At 42.9% G+C, this 18,149-nt stretch overlaps 1 protein-coding gene across 4 annotated transcripts; it reads right to left on the reverse strand.

Annotated features, from left to right (window-relative positions):
* Positions 1-5,780: 5,780 nt before the first annotated feature.
* LOC110537440 (tsukushin) lies at positions 5,781-14,517 on the reverse strand. 4 transcript variants are annotated; one of them, XM_021623488.2, is made up of 4 exons: positions 14,070-14,517; positions 10,429-10,469; positions 9,738-9,813; positions 5,781-8,379 (listed from the first exon to the last, which is right to left on the reverse strand). In XM_021623488.2, the coding sequence occupies exon 4, from the start codon at positions 8,369-8,371 to the stop codon at positions 7,304-7,306; it is 1,068 nt and encodes a 355-aa protein (XP_021479163.2). In that variant the 5' UTR covers positions 8,372-8,379; positions 9,738-9,813; positions 10,429-10,469; positions 14,070-14,517; the 3' UTR covers positions 5,781-7,303. The 4 variants fall into 4 exon arrangements, with proteins under 4 accessions (XP_021479163.2, XP_036793287.1, XP_036793288.1 ...); XM_036937392.1 differs by having other exon boundaries at positions 10,429-10,556; XM_036937393.1 differs by lacking the exon at positions 10,429-10,469.
* Between the last annotated feature and the right edge of the window lie 3,632 nt (positions 14,518-18,149).

Consider the following 18,149-nt stretch of genomic DNA (forward strand, 5'->3'; position numbering starts at 1 on the left):
AACTTAAAATTCCTCAAGAGCTTCTGTCAACTGTCATCCTCATCAGAACCCAAAATATGCTTGTTTTACTTTGTTAGTAAACAATGCAGGCCTTACTGTCAACACACACGGTATAGCCTCAAAACATGGTTAAAACTATCATTTTTATAGTATTGACGGTCAGTCCTTGCATCCATAGCTGTCTATGAATTTGAAAGTGGTAACATTTGATTTATTTATTGGGAAATATACACTGCTTTGTTCCTGACAAAGGTTTAGAGGACCAGTACAAATAGAGGATGCAGGAAGCTGTGACATACTAGCCAGTAATACCAGTTTACAGATAGTTTATTACATTGAGATGACAAGGGTAGCCACATTGTTTTGTGTGGTAAGGCATCTAGCTATTCTGTAAACAGAAAGCCATTGACATTTGTTTCAGCCTACTTGTCCATGAAGACAATACTCTACAAGTAGGCTACAAAAAGCAAAAACTAATTGTGTGTGATTACCAGTTATACAAATAATAGCCTAAGCAGTCATCTGGAAACTAAATTCTTAAAATCTCTAAGATCATTATAACACACTTTGCCAGTGCTCATAGTGTCACTGACACAATGTCTCATATTTTACTGAGGATATTGTTTTGCTTATGCAAATGTCTTCACATGATGCATAATCTAATGTTTAGTTTAACTGCTATGTTTAGACAAACATTTTCAATAATTATTATTTCTTCTGCTTTCAATGTTACACCAGGATGTGACAAAATCCCTCTGAACAGAACACTGGCTTATATATCTTCAGAAGGAATGGGTAATTGGAGACAGCTGCGTCTTGACGAGGGGGAGGGATCAGCTCCAATCATCAATGGGGCTGACCAATCAGCTGCTTGGGGAGAATTCAGGAAGCCATCTCCTGAAATAAATACATGCAAATACAAAAACTACAACACATTAACTGGGGAACGTAACACGCCCACCACAAAAAAATGCAAACATACAGTTTGCAATAACAAAAACCAACGTATCCCCAGTTAGTAAACCCGTGATAGAGCGTCGGCAACCACATTCGCCGAGCCCTTCACATAAGCTATCTGTACATTATATCCTTGTACAATCAGAGCCCACCGCATAAGGCGGCGGTTCTGATTGTACATTTGTTTAAAAAAAACTAAAGGATTATCGTCTGTGAAGACCATTACAGGCAAGGCACTGGAGCCGACATATACCTCAAAGAACTGTAAGGCTAGCAATAAAGCCAGCGTCTCTTGTTCAATTGTGGAGTACCTTGACTGACATAGTCTCCATCAATAAATCTGTTCACTGCTATGGTCTGAAGAGAGAAAGCTACGAAGTTGCTCAGTGTCACATCCTGTGCGTTAGTGCCTGTGCTGCTTTTTCCCCCACTCTTCTGAAAACACTGAAACCAGACCTCTGATTTACTCATTGGAGTCCCACGTACAAAGATAAAAGAAAATCAAATATCAATGTGAGGAGTTTATTTCCAAAATCGTATATCCACACATTTTTCACATTTGTGTTTTCAACAGAAATGATTGCTTATGAGTACATTCATGTGTGTGTAAAATATTACTGTTCTCAGATTTTTAAAAAAAATCGATTTTACATTTTTTATTATTGTAATATTTTTTGCCAAACGCAAATAAACTTGGCAAAAAAAGAAACTGACTTTTTTCAGGCCGCTGTCTTTCAAAGATAATCAGAAAAAATCCAAATATCTTCACAGATTTGAACTGTAAAGGGTTTAAACATGGTTTCCCATGCTAAAGTCACAGTTATGAAAACTAGAGGCCTTTCTACTGACTCTAAAAAACACAAAAAGAAAGATGCCCAGGGTCCCTGCTCATCTGCGTGAACGTGCCTTAGGCATGCTCAAGGAGGCATGAGGACTGCAGATGTGGCCATGGCAATACATTTCAATGTCCGTACTGTGAGACGCCTAAGACAGCGCTACAGGGAGACAGGACGGACAGCTGATCGCCCTCGCAGTGGCAGACCACGTGTAAAAACACCTGCACAGGATTGGTACATCCGAAAATCACACCAGCAGGACAGATACTGGATGGCAACAACTGCCCGAGTTACACCAGGAACGCACAATTCCTCCATCACTGCTCAGACTGTCCGCAATAGGCTGAGAGAGGCTGGACTGAGGGCTTGTAGGCCTCCAGTAGGCAGGTCCTCACCAGACATCACCAGCAATGTCATCGCACAAACCCACCGTCGCTGGACCAGACATGACTGTCAGAAAGTGCCCTTCTCTGACGAGTTGCGGTTTTGTCTCACCAGGGGTGATGGTCGGATTCGCAGTTTTCGTTGAAGGAATGAGCGTTACACCGAGGCCTGTACTCTGGAGCGGGATCGATTTGAAGGTGGATGGTCCGTCATTGTCTGGGGCAGTGTGTCACAGCATCATCGGACTGAGCTTGTTGTCATTGCAGAACATCTCAACGCTGTGCGTTACAGGAAAGACATTCTCCTCCCTCATGTGGAACCCATCCTGCAGGCTCATCCTGACAATGACCCTCCAGCATGACAATGCCACCAGCCATACTGCTCGTTCTGTTCGTGATTTCCTGCAAGACAGGAATGTCAGTGTTCTGCCATGGCCAGCGAAGAGCCCGGATCTCAATCCCATTGAGCACGTCTGGGACCTGTTAGATCGGAGGGTGAGGGCTAGTGCAATTCCCCCCAGAAATGTACAGGAACTTGCAGGTGCCTTGCTGGAAGAGTGGGGTAACATCTCACATCAAGAACTGGCAAATCTGGCGCAGTCCATGAGGAGGAGATGCACTGCAGTACTTAATGCAGCTGGTGGCCACACCAGATAATGACTGTTACTGTTGATTTTGACCCCCCCTTTGTTCAGGGGCATATTATAACATTTCTGTTAGTCACATGTCTGTGGAACTTGTTCAGTTTATGTCTCAGTTGTTGAATCTTGTTATGTTCATACAAATATTTACACATGTTAAGTTTGCTGAAAACAAACACAGTTGACAGTGAGAGGACATTTATTTTTTTGCTGAGTTTATAGCCATTGTTTATCTGGAATGGAATGTTTGTATCTTGTATATTTTACTGTGCTATGTGGTTATCTCATCTAGCTATCTTAAGGTGAATGCACTTACTGCAAATCGATCTGGATAAGGCCATCTGCTAAATGACTAAAATCTCAAATGTAAATGTTTTACATACATATACAGTATATAGTGCATTCGGAAAGTATTTAGATCACCTGACTTTTCCACATTTTGTTAGGTTGCAGCCTTGATATGTTTTCCCCCTCATCAATCTACACACAATACCCCATAATGTAAAAGGAAACATATTAGAAAGAAAAAAATGAAATATGACATTTATATAAGTAAGCAGACCCTTTAGTCAGTACTTTGTTGAAGCACCTTTGGCAGCATTTACAGCCTCGAGTCTTGGGTATGACTGAAAACTGAAAGCACACGCCACCACATTTAACCATGGCAAGGTGACTGGGAATATGGCCGAATACAAACAGTGCAGTTATTCCCTCCATAAGGCAATCAAACAGGCAAAACGTCAGTATAGAGACAAAGTGGAGTTGCAATTCAACGGCTCAGACACGAGACGTATGTGGCAGGGTCTACAGACGATCACGGACTACAAAGGGTAAACCAGCCACGTCGACGTCTTGCTTCCAGATAAGCTAAAAAAAAAATTTGCCCGCTTTGAGGATAACACAGTGCCACCGATGCGGCCAGCTACCAAGGACTGTGGGCTCTCATTCTCCGTGGCCGACGTGAGTAGGACATTTAAACGTGTTAACTCTCGCAAGGCTGCCGGCCCAGACGGCATCCCTAGCCGTGTCCTCAGAGCATGCGCTGGCTGGAGTGTTTACGTACATCTTCAATCTCTCCCTATGTAACAGTTTTGCTTCCGTCCCTGTCCTTGCCCCTACCTGGGCTCGAACCAGGGACCCTCTGCACACATCAACAACTGACACCTTCGAAGCATCGTTACCTATGGAAATAACAACTTCAAGGTCTCAGAGCGAGTGACGTCACCGATTGAAAGGCTATTAGCACGCACCCCGCTAACTAGCTAGCCATTTCACACCGGTTACACCTATCCCAGTCTGCTGTCCCCACATGCTTCAAGATGTCCACCATTGTTCCTGTACCCAAGGATGCAAAGGTAACTGAACTAAATGATTATCGCCCGTAGCACTCACTAATGTCATCATTAGTGAGTGCTACGCTTTGAGAGACTAGTCAAGGATCATATCACCTCTACCTTACCTGACACCTTAGACCCACTTCAATTTGCTTACCGCCCCAATAGATCCACAGACGATGCAATTGCCATCGCACTGCCCTATCCCATCTGGACAAGAGGAATACCTATGTAAGAATGCTGTTCATTGACTATAGCTCAGCATTCAACACCATAGTACCCTCCGAGCTCATCATTAAGGTCGGGGCCCTGGGTCTGAACCCTGCCCTGTGCAACTGGGTCCTGGACTTCCTGACGGCCGCCCCCCAGGTGGTGAAAGTAGGAAACAACACCTCCACTTCACTGATTCTCAACACAGGGGCCCCACAAGGATGTGTGCTCAGCCCCCTCCTGTGGGCACGCATGCCTCCAACTCAATGATCAAGTTTGCAGACGACACAACAGTAGTAGGCCTGATTACCAACAATGACGAGACAGCCTACAGGCAGGAGGTGAGGACCCTGGGTGTGTGGTGCCAGGAAAATAAACTCTCACTCAGTGTTAACAAAACAAAGGACCTCATCGTGGACTTCAGGTAACAGCAGAGGGAGCACCCCCTATCCAAATCAATGGGACTGCAGTGGAGAAGGTGGAAAGCTTCAAGTTCCTCGGCATACACATTAGTGACAAACTGAAATGGTCCACCCACACAGACAGTGTGGTGAAGAAGGTGCCAACACCACCTCTTCAACCTCAGGAGGCTGAAGAAATTTGGCTTGACACCTAAAACCCTCACAAACTTTTGCAGATGCACAATTGAGAGCATCCTGTTGGGCTGTATCACTGCCTGGTACGGCAACAGTCTGAAAAAATTACCTGCCCTCCAGGACATCTACAGCACCCAATGTCACAAGAAGGCCAAAAAGATAATCAAGGACAACAACCACCCAAGCCACTGCCTGTTCACCCCGCTATCATCCAGAAGGCAAGGTTAGTACAGGTGCAACAAAGCTGGGGCCGAGAGACTGAAAAACAGCTTCTAACTCAAAGCCATCATACTGTTAAATAGTCATCACTATCACCTTAGCGGCTGCTGCCCTATATACATAGACTTGAAATCACTGGCCACTTTAATAATGGAACATTAATCACTTTAATAATGTTTACATATTTTGCATTACTCATTTGCATGTGTGTATACGGTATTCTATTCTACTTCACAGTATTTTAAGTCTATGCTGCTCCGACATTGCTAATTGTCTACGGACAATTCCTTTGACCTCGTGGCTTGGTTTTTGCTCTGACATGTACTGTCAATTGTGGGACCTTATATAGACATCCAAATCATGTCCAATCAATTTAATTTACCACAGGTGGACTCCAGTCAAGTTGTCGAAACATCTCAAGGATGATCAATGGAAACAGGATGCACCTGAGATTAATTTAGAGTGTCCTAGCAAAGGGTCTGAATACTTATGTAAATATTGTGTGTTGATTGATGAGGAACATTTTTTTATTTAATCAATTTTATAATAATGCTGTAACGTAACACAATGTTGAAAAAGGCAAGGGGTCTGAATACCTTCCAAATTCACTGTTTATATTTATATTTACATTAAAATTTTGATGTCACAAACATAGCATTTGTACAGTTGTTTATTAAAATTGTAATTATCTGTTACATTTGACTGTGTAAATCCTGCTATGATTAGATTGTGTTTTTTCCACTCTCTATTTCATTATTTCCTTAAAACAATAAAAGCTAATTTACCAACATTTCTGAAAATGGATATATGGTGTTTTGGAATGAAACTCTTCATTCATCTCTACAACTAAGGGGATGTGTCAAAATGATTGTCAAACATGGCCAGCTTGCCTGTTTCTATTAGCCAAAGGAACAATAGTGAAGATGATGCAACATTTTATTTGAGATTGGACTGAGGCAAGTGGATCAGAGTTTATTTGAACCTAATCTATTTCAACCTTTCCTCTGATTTAAACAAAGAACAGGTAATAACAAGAATAAGCTTGTTCGTCTTTTTTTCTTAACAGTCTCACTATTACATTACCCCGTTCTCCACTTCCCGCATTAGTGGAACTGCATTTGAGTCTTGAGACCAAATTTCATCCTAAAACTAGGTCTATAACATGCTCTTAACACAATCTGAAGACAGACACAACACATCCAGTGACTAAACCACAGCAGTGAGAAGAGCTGAACTGTGTGACATCATTACATGACAGTGCAATTAAAATGTGAAAACGCCTCCTCAGTGACCACATAACAGCTCGCTGGTGAGTCGCTCCTCAACTCTGTAAACGGTGACAAGACTCTCTTACGTTCACATTTTTTACATGGTGCTATTGACTGTACAGAATGAAACAAACCTTATGTGAATCAGTCACACACTGGACCTTGTGTTGCGAGACCAGAAAAGGGTGTGGAACAAATTGTGTTGCATCCATTTTATTCAAAATACATGTCTCTGTTTCAGTCATTAACAATAGTTGACAGACTTCATATACACAACACAATATATGTCCAAGGCAATACTGTAGAAAATGTTGCAAAAACATATTTCTAATGTTATTAAAAACATTTTTTGTCAAGTAATCAAAAGGTATTATCTGCCAGCAGAAATTGTTGTACTGTTTAACAATATGAGGCCCTCTAAAACAGTTTATTACATTATAAGTCTGATGGACATTAATGCATCATAACACTGTATGAGTTGTCATTATTTAGTTCAGTTGAATTCGTTAAAAAATAGAAAAGGGATTGAAAACTACAAAACAAGTTCAGGTAATCATTTCTGACTTTGTCCTTGTAAATCATCACACGTCGTCATGTTATCAAGATGGTTAGTTCAGTTGCCAGCATCATTTATTAGCCCATGGCCACTGTTCTACACTGGTATTTTATTGCACACTCCCTTGAAGCAGTGGAACAAAAGCTATATTTTGAAATTGAGTGCAACCCTTGATGATGATGCACAAATCTGAGGACTGAATTTTGAAATATAGTGTAATTACTGTATAAGCTGATTTCACTGTGAGGCTCTCACTGCTTCTCCACCTTCTTCATTTTGACCAACCTGTTAAGGCCGGCAGACTCATAAAACAATTCCTATGACATCACAGGTCAATTCCTCCCCCCTTGTTGACTGTCCTCCTATCTGTCTGTGGAACTGCACCTGTCTATGGGTCTTCCAACAGTTTACCTTCTCCCTGAGAACGATGCTTTTGATGCTGGGCAGGAGGTGGAGAATGTTGCTGGGCAGAGACACCACCCCTGAGTTAGACAGGTTGAGCTCCTGTAAGGCAGCCAGTCCGCTAAACACCTCAGGGTTAAGTGGTCTCAGCCTGCTGTTGTGGGACAGGTCTAGGACCTGCAGGCTGCTCAGCTCACTGAAACTTTGGAGCTGGATGGAGGTGAGCTCAGACAGTCCACTGAGAGACAGGTAAGCCAGATCCCTTAGCCCTGTGAAGCTGTGCCTTTCGATGCTGAGGATGGGGTTGCCGTCCAGGCTCAGAGACCTCAGAGGGAGGCCCTGCAGCTTGGGCACAGCCCTCAGACGATTCCCTGCCAGACTGAGGCTCTGAACATTAGGAGGGCTTAGCACCTGTGGATCCCTAGTCGTGACAGTGTTCAGCAGGTTGTTAGACAGGTCCACATTGAGAGGTCCTGCACCGTGGCCCTTGTTGGAAAAGACCTCCAGGTTGACCTCCTGGAGCCTGTTGCCGCTCAGGTCCACCTCGGCCAGGGGCAAGCCAGAGAAGCAGCCGGGGGCCAGCTCCTCCAGGGTGTTGTGGCTCAGGTCCAAGGTCTCCAGGTAGCGCAGCCTGGAGAAGATGCTGCTGTTGAGCCTGGAGAGGAGGTTGTTGCTAAGGTCCAGGCTGGCCAGCGTGGTGTAGCCCGGCCCAGACAGCATGGAGTCAGCGATGGTGTGGATGGAGCTGGAGGACAGGTCCAGGGAGGAGGTGTCCAGGGGGATGGAGATGGGGACCACCAGGCCATGACCACGGCCCACCCCACTACAGTCAACCCGGGTCAGGCTGAAGCTGTGGAACAGGCCGAAGCTCTCGACTTCACAGCGACAACCCGGGTGGCAGTCCATCACTGCAGCCACATAGTGAAGGACAAGCAAGAACCAAACACTCACACCCAGGAAACTGGACATAGCAAATCCTGAGGAAGACGCAACATGTTTGATTAAATTATGTTTTCATTTCATGAATTCATTACATTCCTATTCAAGAATTTGGTTATTTAGAAGACCTATATTATTAACGTCTTCAAATAAGAACTTTTTTTCTCTTAGAATTAATGTAATGTCCCTCAGGACAAGTTCAATCATACGCTCAAATGCACAGAGATAACTAACATGAACACTTTTTCTATTTCGGTTGTCAAGGGAGATGAGAAATACTGAGGAAAGTACTGTATATTTTCAGTATAAATTGCGATATGGTTTTTGGTCAGAGTAAATAACTTTCTCTGTGGGGGAAGCATTGGCTTGACTGTTGTAAATCATACAACCGTCTGTGTTCATTCATCCACCATGTATGCATCTATCATAATCACACATGGAGGGACCACATTTAGAGCCACTTAATATTTTTTTTAAACACATATTAGTCATAAATCATCATTAATGACCCTTTCGCTTTAATTAACAAAAGCAAACCCTACTGGTTTGACCTAGTTTTTTGGCTTGCTCCTCAAAAAATGCTGGCGCCCATGACAGAAGCCAAACGTGAGTCGGCTTGGGGTTGTGGTTTGATGTGTGTGTTTCTTGGGTGTGTCCTTCACGCCATCAAGACACACCCATCTGTCAGAACCTTTCCCGCAGCTGTTTCACCCCACTCAATCCCCACAAACAAACCTCCTGCAGGTTGAGTTAAATAATATACATGCAGATGTATGGTGATATGCTGGAGGAAGCTTTGAATAGGTCAGTAGCCTACAGAGCAATATGAGAAGAATGCAATTGCTGAATTTATGTAGATATTCTAAACTTAGTGTTTTGATCATTTTTTAAATGTAGTAACAGGTTCATGTAGAATAAACAACCCTTTACAAAATACCATTGAAGCAGGTAGCTGCAGTTGTTATACCAGAGATGTTCTGCTAATATAACAAGGTGCACCTCTCATGTCAGAGTGGTCATACCGCCCTGTGTGGTGTATCGTATATAACAGGAGTTCCTTCCTTGATCCTGGTGCAGAATACACAGGGTTTCTCCCTCCCCATATTGACTGATACCATTCAATTCAATAATAATAATAAAGACAATACAAGTAAAAGTTAGTGTCTAGTAACATTTTAATGCCGAGTGCCAGGTATCTCCATTTAGAGACATCAGTGTCAAGCCCGTCTGTCAGTCTCGACTTCATCACATAATCTTGCAAGTGTATGTGCTGGCTCCATACATGTTTCTGTGAACACATAGTCACTGTTTTATTACCAATTAGAGTTAGGATAGGTCATATCTGACACACAAACTGGTACTATGTTAAAGTTAGAACAGGTCAGATAATACCTACCCAATTATGGTCTCCCCATCAAACGACCGAGACTGGCGACTGGCAAACGCATCTAAAGTCCTCTCCATCTGTAGAACTAGGCAGAGTTGAGGCAAAGTTCATCAGTGACGTATGGAATGAAAAGGGTGTTGCAAATACTGGACATTTCTGCTGTACTGTATTATTAGTAATCACCTTCAGTCCCACATTGATGGGCATGGCAGCATAGATCAGCTTCTGATCCCGTATCAAAGACACTGATTAGATTATCAATGGTGGTTATGGTGATTAGTATGGTGGAACCAACCTTATCGATGCATTCACCTTTCTATTTCACTTTAGATATCATGATCAGTGAAGTGAAATAGAATGGTATATGCAGCGATCAGGCTGGTTCCACCAGGCTAGGTTACAAAGGTGAATTGGGACAAACCTCTAAACTCTTTTGACCTTTGACCAGGTCAAATGTCACCAACCTAATTCAAGTGTTCTCCCTGTTCCATTTATAGGACGGCTCACAGCGAGGGATGTCTGCGTGAGTCTGAGGGTCCCCTAGCTGACCTTCTCTATGATGCATGTTCGGCTACAAACTGGACATCTCTTGAACAACTGCAGCTAACTACATAACCAGCAATAGCGTTATGTAACGTCGTTAGCTAGCTAAATTATACCAGAGATGTCATTATATTCCAGGATCTCTGGTTATACTCACCAGGCATGGTCAATCCGTATAAGGATTTTCAGTCTGCCGTCCTTGGAACGCGTTGGGGGCGATGAAACAACGGAGCCCCATTCAATGAAGGGAAGCAGAGTGGGCGGAGGGGCGAATTGCACGTGGAGCTTGGCAAAATGGGCCATGATTTGTTTATATATTTGTAATCATTTACTCACTGATACACTGAGGTTCCAAACTCTGCTTTAGACAAGACTGACTTTATGAACCAAATGATCCTATTTACACTTTGTCAATTTTGTTTCTGACTCATATCGATTCCACATAGGCCGTTTTCAAAGGGATTATTTGCTTTTTAGGGGCAGTCGTTCTTTAAGTACAATAAACTGCTACAGCACACCATCTCAAATACTATAACAACCATCTTCCTTTTCTCTCAGAAGCTACATTTGCACATTGGACATGTTGCGGATGAATCCTAGGCCTACGAGTTTATTCAGTATTCACAGAACATTCTTGTGGCCCTGTGTTCTGTGGTAAATCACACTGCTCAGATGTGTCATGTCAACCGGAGGGGTCACACCTGTCCCCACCTCTGCTCCGGGGAGGGATCAGTTGTGCAGTGTGTTTGTGAGTGTGTGCCCGGACAATGGAGTTATGGTGAAATACCTGCCAAGTGGGAGCATTGAGCTCCAGGTGTGCAGTACAAAGCACGGCTCACCCTATCTGAACTCTGGAACTTGAATGAGCTCTATCTATATTCACCTAGTATTTTGCATTGGCAATACAACTATTTTGAGTATTATTAGGTTTAGAGGTCGACCGATCAATCGGAATGGCCAATTAATTAGGGCCGATTTCAAGTTTTCATAACAATCGGTAACCTGTATATTTGGACAACGATTTGCAGAATTTATTTAACTAGGCAAGTCAGTTAAGAACACATTCTTATTTTCAATGACGGCCTAGGAACAACAAGGTTATAAACTTATCCTATAAAAAACAATCAATCTTAACATAATCACTAGTTAACTACACATGGTTGATGATATTACTAGTTGATCTAGCGTGGCCTGCGTTGCATATAATCGATGCGGTGCCTGTTAATTTCTCATCGAATCACAGCCTACTTCGACAAACTGGTGATGATTTAACAAGTGTATTTGCGAAAAAAGCACTGTCATTGCACCAATGTACCTAACCATAAACATCAATGCCTTTCTGTAAAATCAATTCACAAGTATATATTTTTTAACCTGCATATTTAGTTAATATTGCCTGCTAATGTGAATTTCTTATAACTAGGGAAATTGTGTTATTTCTCTTGCATTCCGTGCAAGCAGCCTGGCTCATTGCGAACTGTGTGAAGTCCATTTATTCCTAACAAAGGCCGTAATTAATTTGCCAGAATTGTACATAATTATGACATAACATTGAAGGTTGTACAATGTAAGAGCAATATTTAGACTTAGGGATGCCATCCGTTAGATAAAATACGGAACGATTCCGTATTTCACTGAAAGAATAAAAGTTTTGTTTTCTAAATTAGTTTCCGGATTCGACCATTTTAATGACCAAAGGCTCGTATTTCTGTGTGTTATTATGTTATAATTAAGTCTATGATTTAATAGAGCAGTCTGACTGAGCGATGGTAGGCACCAGGAGGCTCGTAAGCATTCATTCAAACAGCACTTTCGTGCATTTGACAGCAGCTCTTCGCAATGCTTCAAGCATTGCGCTGTTTATGACTTCAAGTCTATCAACTCGGGGTGCGCGCTAATAGCGTTTCAATCGGTGACGTCACTCGCTCTGAGACTTGGAGTAGTTGTTCCCCTTGCTCTGCATGGGTAACGCTGCTTCGAGGGTGGCTGTTGTCGATGTGTTCCTGGTTCGAGCCCAGGTAGGGGCGAGGAGAGGGACGGAAGCTATACTGTTACACTGGCAATACTAAAGTGCCTATAAGAACATCCAATAGTCATGAAATACAAATCGTATAGAGAGAAATAGTCCTATAATTCCTATAATAACTACAACCTAAAAACCTCTTACCTGGGAAAATCGAAGACCCATGTTAAAAGGAACCACCAGCTTTCATATGTTCTCATGTTCTGAGCAAGGAACTTAAACGTTAGCTTTTTTACATGGCACATATTTCACTTTTACTTTCTTCTCCAACACTTTGTTTTTGCATTATTTAAACCAAATTGAACATGTTTCATTATTTATTTGAGGCTAAATTGATTTTATTGATGTATTATATTAAGTTAAAATAAGTGTTCATTCAGTATTGTTGTAATTGTCATTATTACAAATAAATAAATAAAAATAGTCCGATTAATCGGTATCGGCTTTTTTTTGGTCCTCCAATATCGGTATCGGCGTTGAAAAATCATAATTGGTCGACCTCTAATTAGGTTCCATATTAGATCAACAGAACAATAAACGTAAAGGTACCTTATTAGAAAATGACTCAAGTAAAAGTCACTCAGAAAATCCTACTTGAGTATCCTACTCAAATTCCTTATATTAAGCAAATCAGACAGCACCATTTTATTTTTATTTACGGATAGCTAGAGGCACGCTCCAACACTCAGACATAATTTACAAACGAAGCATGTGTTTAGTGAGTCCGCCAGTTCAGAGGCAGTAGGGATGACCAGGGAATGTTCTCTTAATATTAATAAGTGTTTGAATTAGACAATTTCCCTGTCCTGCTAAGCATTCAAAATGTAACAAGTAACTTTTGGGTGTCAGGGGAACTGTATGGAGTAAAAAGTATATCATTAGTACATCATTAAAATCAGTAAAAGTTGACAAAAATATGAATAGTAAAGTAGAGTACAGATACCCCAAAAAACTACTTAATTAGTACTTTCAATTATTTGTTTTACTTAAGTACTTTACACCACAGTTTTTTTAATGAACTAATTAACAGACTTATTTGAAACTGAGTGCATATACTGCGTGTATTTCCTGTACTGACAACATTTCTCCTCTCACAGCCTCTATAGATAGATGTGGAGTTGGCCAATAATTCCCCAACATAGAGGAGACCCGTTATTATCACCTCAACTACAATTATCACATCTACAATTACGGCATCCCTTTCCTTTCTCTGCTCTACCATTCTCTCACCACCACCCTTTTGCTTTCACTGTTCAAAGCATCACTAACTAAAACTACATCCTTTATCCTTTCTTTGGGGAGCAGAAGGTGTGTAAAGGCCATTGTATTATTATCTTGACAGATGGATGTTACTTTTTGGTCATCAAATAAAAGAGAAGTTTGGGGATTCTGAATAAAAGTATTTACTTGATACGAAACAAATCTAAATTCTTTATTGCATGATTTGACTTCTGGTAAGCCATGTATGCTTTTGTCTCATGTTTAGATCATTAACCTATACTACAACAGGGAATCACATAGCAGACTAAACTCCAATGCATGGTGAAGGAAGTTTGAGGAACTTCATCAGAATCTTCCTTCACCAAGTTTAGTCCGCCAGGAATCACATAGACAGCAATGTTATCGTTGTGATATGTTACAATGTTTCAAAAGTCAACAACAATTGTACTTTCCTCCAGACATAATAGCCTCAGAAAAAAAAGTTATGTGAACTGTCTTTTGAAAAGTTCAGGACACATTATATGGGTGATTTGAATGCAATGTAAACTGCTCACCCTTCTTGAAGAATTGTACCACGTTTGTGGCACTTATTCAGTCGATATGTTAAGATAGATCCCTTTGCGATGGCAAGAGACAGTATTATGTTAAAACAGACTGTCGTTTACATTTTTTCCTCTTTGTCTGCTTCCCCCATCTGCCGTATAACTTTTCACCAGTACAGTCCATGTAACGACTTTCACGCAAGCAGAAGTGTGCCGCCCATTTTAACCTATTTCTAACCTCGTTCTTCTCAGATTACTTTTGCGGAAAAACTCGTGCCATGGCTCACGATGCAAAATCTACTGCGGCCAAGCTATCCTGCAAACAAAAATCCTCCGTCAAGCCATCCGCGCTGTAGAATATGAATGCGCCCATGCACTGAACATTATGGTATCACGAGGAATAACCTATGCTTGACAGGGAAGACGATCCGATCTCTGAACCTCTTCAGATTTAGTGTCGCCAGTGAATTGTGTGACGATTATGTGATATGTTTATACCCAGTAACTTAAATAATTTAGGCAAATGATACTGACTTTATTCACACTTTTTTTGTTTCGGTTTCGGTAACAACATGCATCACACGCGGAAGCACATGCCTCCTAGGCAGTAGTTCGGTTAGATCCTATTCAGTGATTGAGATTCCACAGAACTAGGATTGCTTTTGGATCTCTTGAAATAGGTTAGAAATACGGTCTCGAAGCAAGGAAACAGCACTTGAAGGCACAAATTTGATCAAAATCATTTCCTGATTAATAAAGCTATGATTGGATTGTTTTTAATGATCATAACCTATTGTCAAATATGATAATGTATAAGATGTGGATGGTCATGATTTTATTTGAAGAGCTAATTCAAATAGATTGCCAATACAAGTAATTAATCTCATATTCCCCAAAAATATATATCCCATATTGGAGACTCAATGAAAGTTTAACATACTGTTTCAAATATGTATCATTTAGAAAATACACATACAAAATACACATACATGACATAAATAAGCAATAAGACCCAAGGGGTTCTTAGGCACGACGTGAAGTGAAGTGCCTGAATACAGCCCTTAGCCATGGTACAGTATATTGGCCATATAACACAAACCCCCGAGGTGCCTTATTGCTATTATGAACCGATTACCAACATGAATAGAACAGTAAACATTTTGCATCATTCCCGTGGTGTATTGTCTGATATACCATGGCTTTCAGCCAATCAGCATCCAGGACCCAAACTACCCGGTTTATAATGGCATTTATCCCATGTTGGAGACTCAATTAAAGGACTTTTTCAAATACAGTACATTTGGAAAGTATTCAGACCCCTTCACTTTTTCCATATTTTGTTACGTTACAGCCTTATTCTAAAATGGATTTAAAAAATGAAAAAATCCTCATCAATCTACACACAATACCCCATAATGACAAAGTGAAACAGTTTATTTTTTGTTTTTGCAAATGTATTAAAAATAAAAACAGAAACACCTTATTTACATAAATATTCAGACCACTTGCTCTGAGACTCGAAATTGAGCTCAGGTGCATCCTCTTTCCATTGATCATCCTTGAGATCTTTCTACAACTTGAATAGAGTCCACCTGTGGTAAATTCAACTGATTGGACATGATTTGGAAAGGCACACACCTGTCTATATAAGGTCTCACAGTTGACAGTGCATGTCAGAGCAAAACCAAGCCATGATGTCGAAACTATTTTCCGTAGAGGTCCGAGACAAGATTGTGTCAAGGCAAAGATCTGGTGAAGGGTACCAATACATTTCTGCAGCATTGAAGTTCCACAAGAACACGGTGGCCTCCATCATTCTTAAATGGAAGAAGTTTGGAACCACCAAAACTCTTCCTAGAGTTGGCCATCCAGCCAAACTGAGCAATCGGAGGAGAGGGGCCTTGGTCATGGTCACTCACTTACACGAGCTCCCTCTTCAAAGCCATCTCCAAGGCTATCTGCAATGACTCAGAATGAGCCAGCTGGGTCTGTATGCGCTGCTCCATAGGAGAGAGCGGCTGGATGAACTGGTCCCGTGCTAGCTCGCTCTGCACGGAGGGGGGCATGTGAGCTTATGCCAACAGAGAGAGGCTCTCAATGTCATTAGCTAGCACCCGTAGTGGCTCTCCAGGCTGCCTGCGTCTATTACTCAGTTTGGAGCGCAGCAGCCCGGGCTGCACACACTGTCCAAAGCGCCTCCTCAGTGCTCCCACTAAAGCCCCATAATCTTGTCTGTCCTCGGGGCTAATCAATATCAAACAGGACATAGCATCATCCGGGAGGCAAAAAGCCAACTGCAGTGCCCTTTCTTCATTCAACTACCCACCAAAATGAGCTAACAGTTCAAACTGAGCATGAAAAGCTTCCCAATCCTATTTTAACAGATACGGATGCAATCGGGAACTGGGCGCCGCCATGTTTGTTTAAATCCTGAGCCCCAGATTCCTCATCCCGCAGCGTCGAGATCACCCCTTTGGTCAGCCCATCAGAATCCGCACAAGGCACAGTCGATGAAGCACTCATGCCATCATTCTTGCGGTGTCCCTCAGTCGTCCTCTGTGCTCCGATGCCCTGGCAATCTCCTCAGCCACATCCTCCGACGTCCATGCAAACGCACCTCCTTGGCCATAATCGTCCCCTATCTCCACCTTCACTTTCGGATTCCCTTGAAGCATTTTCAACCCCCGTTCTCACGTACGTTAGCTAGCCACGGTAGTCAGCTAGGTAGCTGGCTAACTTTTATCTACGTTTTTAATTCTGACACCAATGTAATGACCTGGCTAGATCGTAAAGGAACAATTGTCCAGACAGTTGATTGAGTTTACGAATTCACGGTTTATTAACTAAACTCCACACAGGCTACTGTTTGGCTGTAGTCCACGCCAAATAAATGAAAGATACCCGTACAAAACAACCGTGGCATTCTCTTGTGAAGACCAGACGTAAGAGAGAGAACAATGGCTAAACATGGTGTTAACTTGCAATGCTCCACAGTCTTTCCTTCCACATCTGAAGGGAAGACATGTCCTGGTGAGAACTGACAACAGCACAGTGGTGGCTTACATCAACCATCAGGGTGGACTGAGGTCTCACCGCCTCCATCTTATGGCACGGGATCTCCTTCTCTGGGCTCAGGAATGTCTAGCGTCTCTACGCACAGCGCACATACCTGGCATCCTGAATGTGGCAGCGGATATTCTCTCAAGGGAGGGCCCGCCACCTTTGGACTGGAGCCTACATCCCCAGGTGGTGCAGCACCTGTGGGACAAGTTCAGCAGGGCACAGGTGGACCTGCTTGTCTCCCTGGACAATGTGCACTGCCCCCTGTGGTACTCCATGTCAGAGCCACCAGGGCCTCGGGGCTTGGACGCTCTGGCTCACGATTGGCCAGGGCTGGAGCTTTATGCATTCCTCCCATTTCCCCTGATCCAGGCTGTGCTGGACAGGAACAGGATGGCAGAGCATCATCTGCTTCTGGTGGCCCCATACTGGCTCAGACGACCCTGGTTCAGCCTTCTCCTGTCCCTGTTTTCTGGGACACCTTGGCAACCTCCCCTGAGACCGGACCTGCTGTCTCAGGCTGGGGGAACTCTGTCGCATCCGAGGCAGCACCGCCTCAGGCTGTGGGCTTGGCCACTGCACCAATGGTCCATGTTAGGACTACAGGAGGGTGTAATAAACACCATGCAGAGTGCAAGGGCACCGGCTACAACCTCGGCATACCAGTTGCGCTGGCGGTTGTTCTGCTCTTGGTGCACTGGTATTGAGGTGCTGCCCGAGCCATACGGGGTGCAGTATGACCTCCAATACCTGCAGTATCACCTGGATGAGGGCTTAGCAGCCTCTACACTGAGAGTGTATTTGGCCGCTATATCAGCCTGTCATGTGGGGTGGATGGACAGGCCAGTGGGGCACCATCCCTTGGTCTCCAGGTTTAGGAAGGGGGTTCGTCGCCTGTGTCCAGATCCGCTCTGTGGCGAGCTGGGATCTGGATGTTGTCTTGGCAGTTTTGGCAAAGCCGCCATTCGAACCGTTGGAGCCTGCCTCCCTGAAACACCTCTCTATGAAGGTGGCTTTCTTGGTAGCAATTAA

The sequence above is a fragment of the Oncorhynchus mykiss genome, chromosome 12, assembly GCF_013265735.2.
Source record: "Oncorhynchus mykiss isolate Arlee chromosome 12, USDA_OmykA_1.1, whole genome shotgun sequence".
In the NCBI taxonomy this organism is placed as follows: domain Eukaryota; kingdom Metazoa; phylum Chordata; class Actinopteri; order Salmoniformes; family Salmonidae; genus Oncorhynchus; species Oncorhynchus mykiss.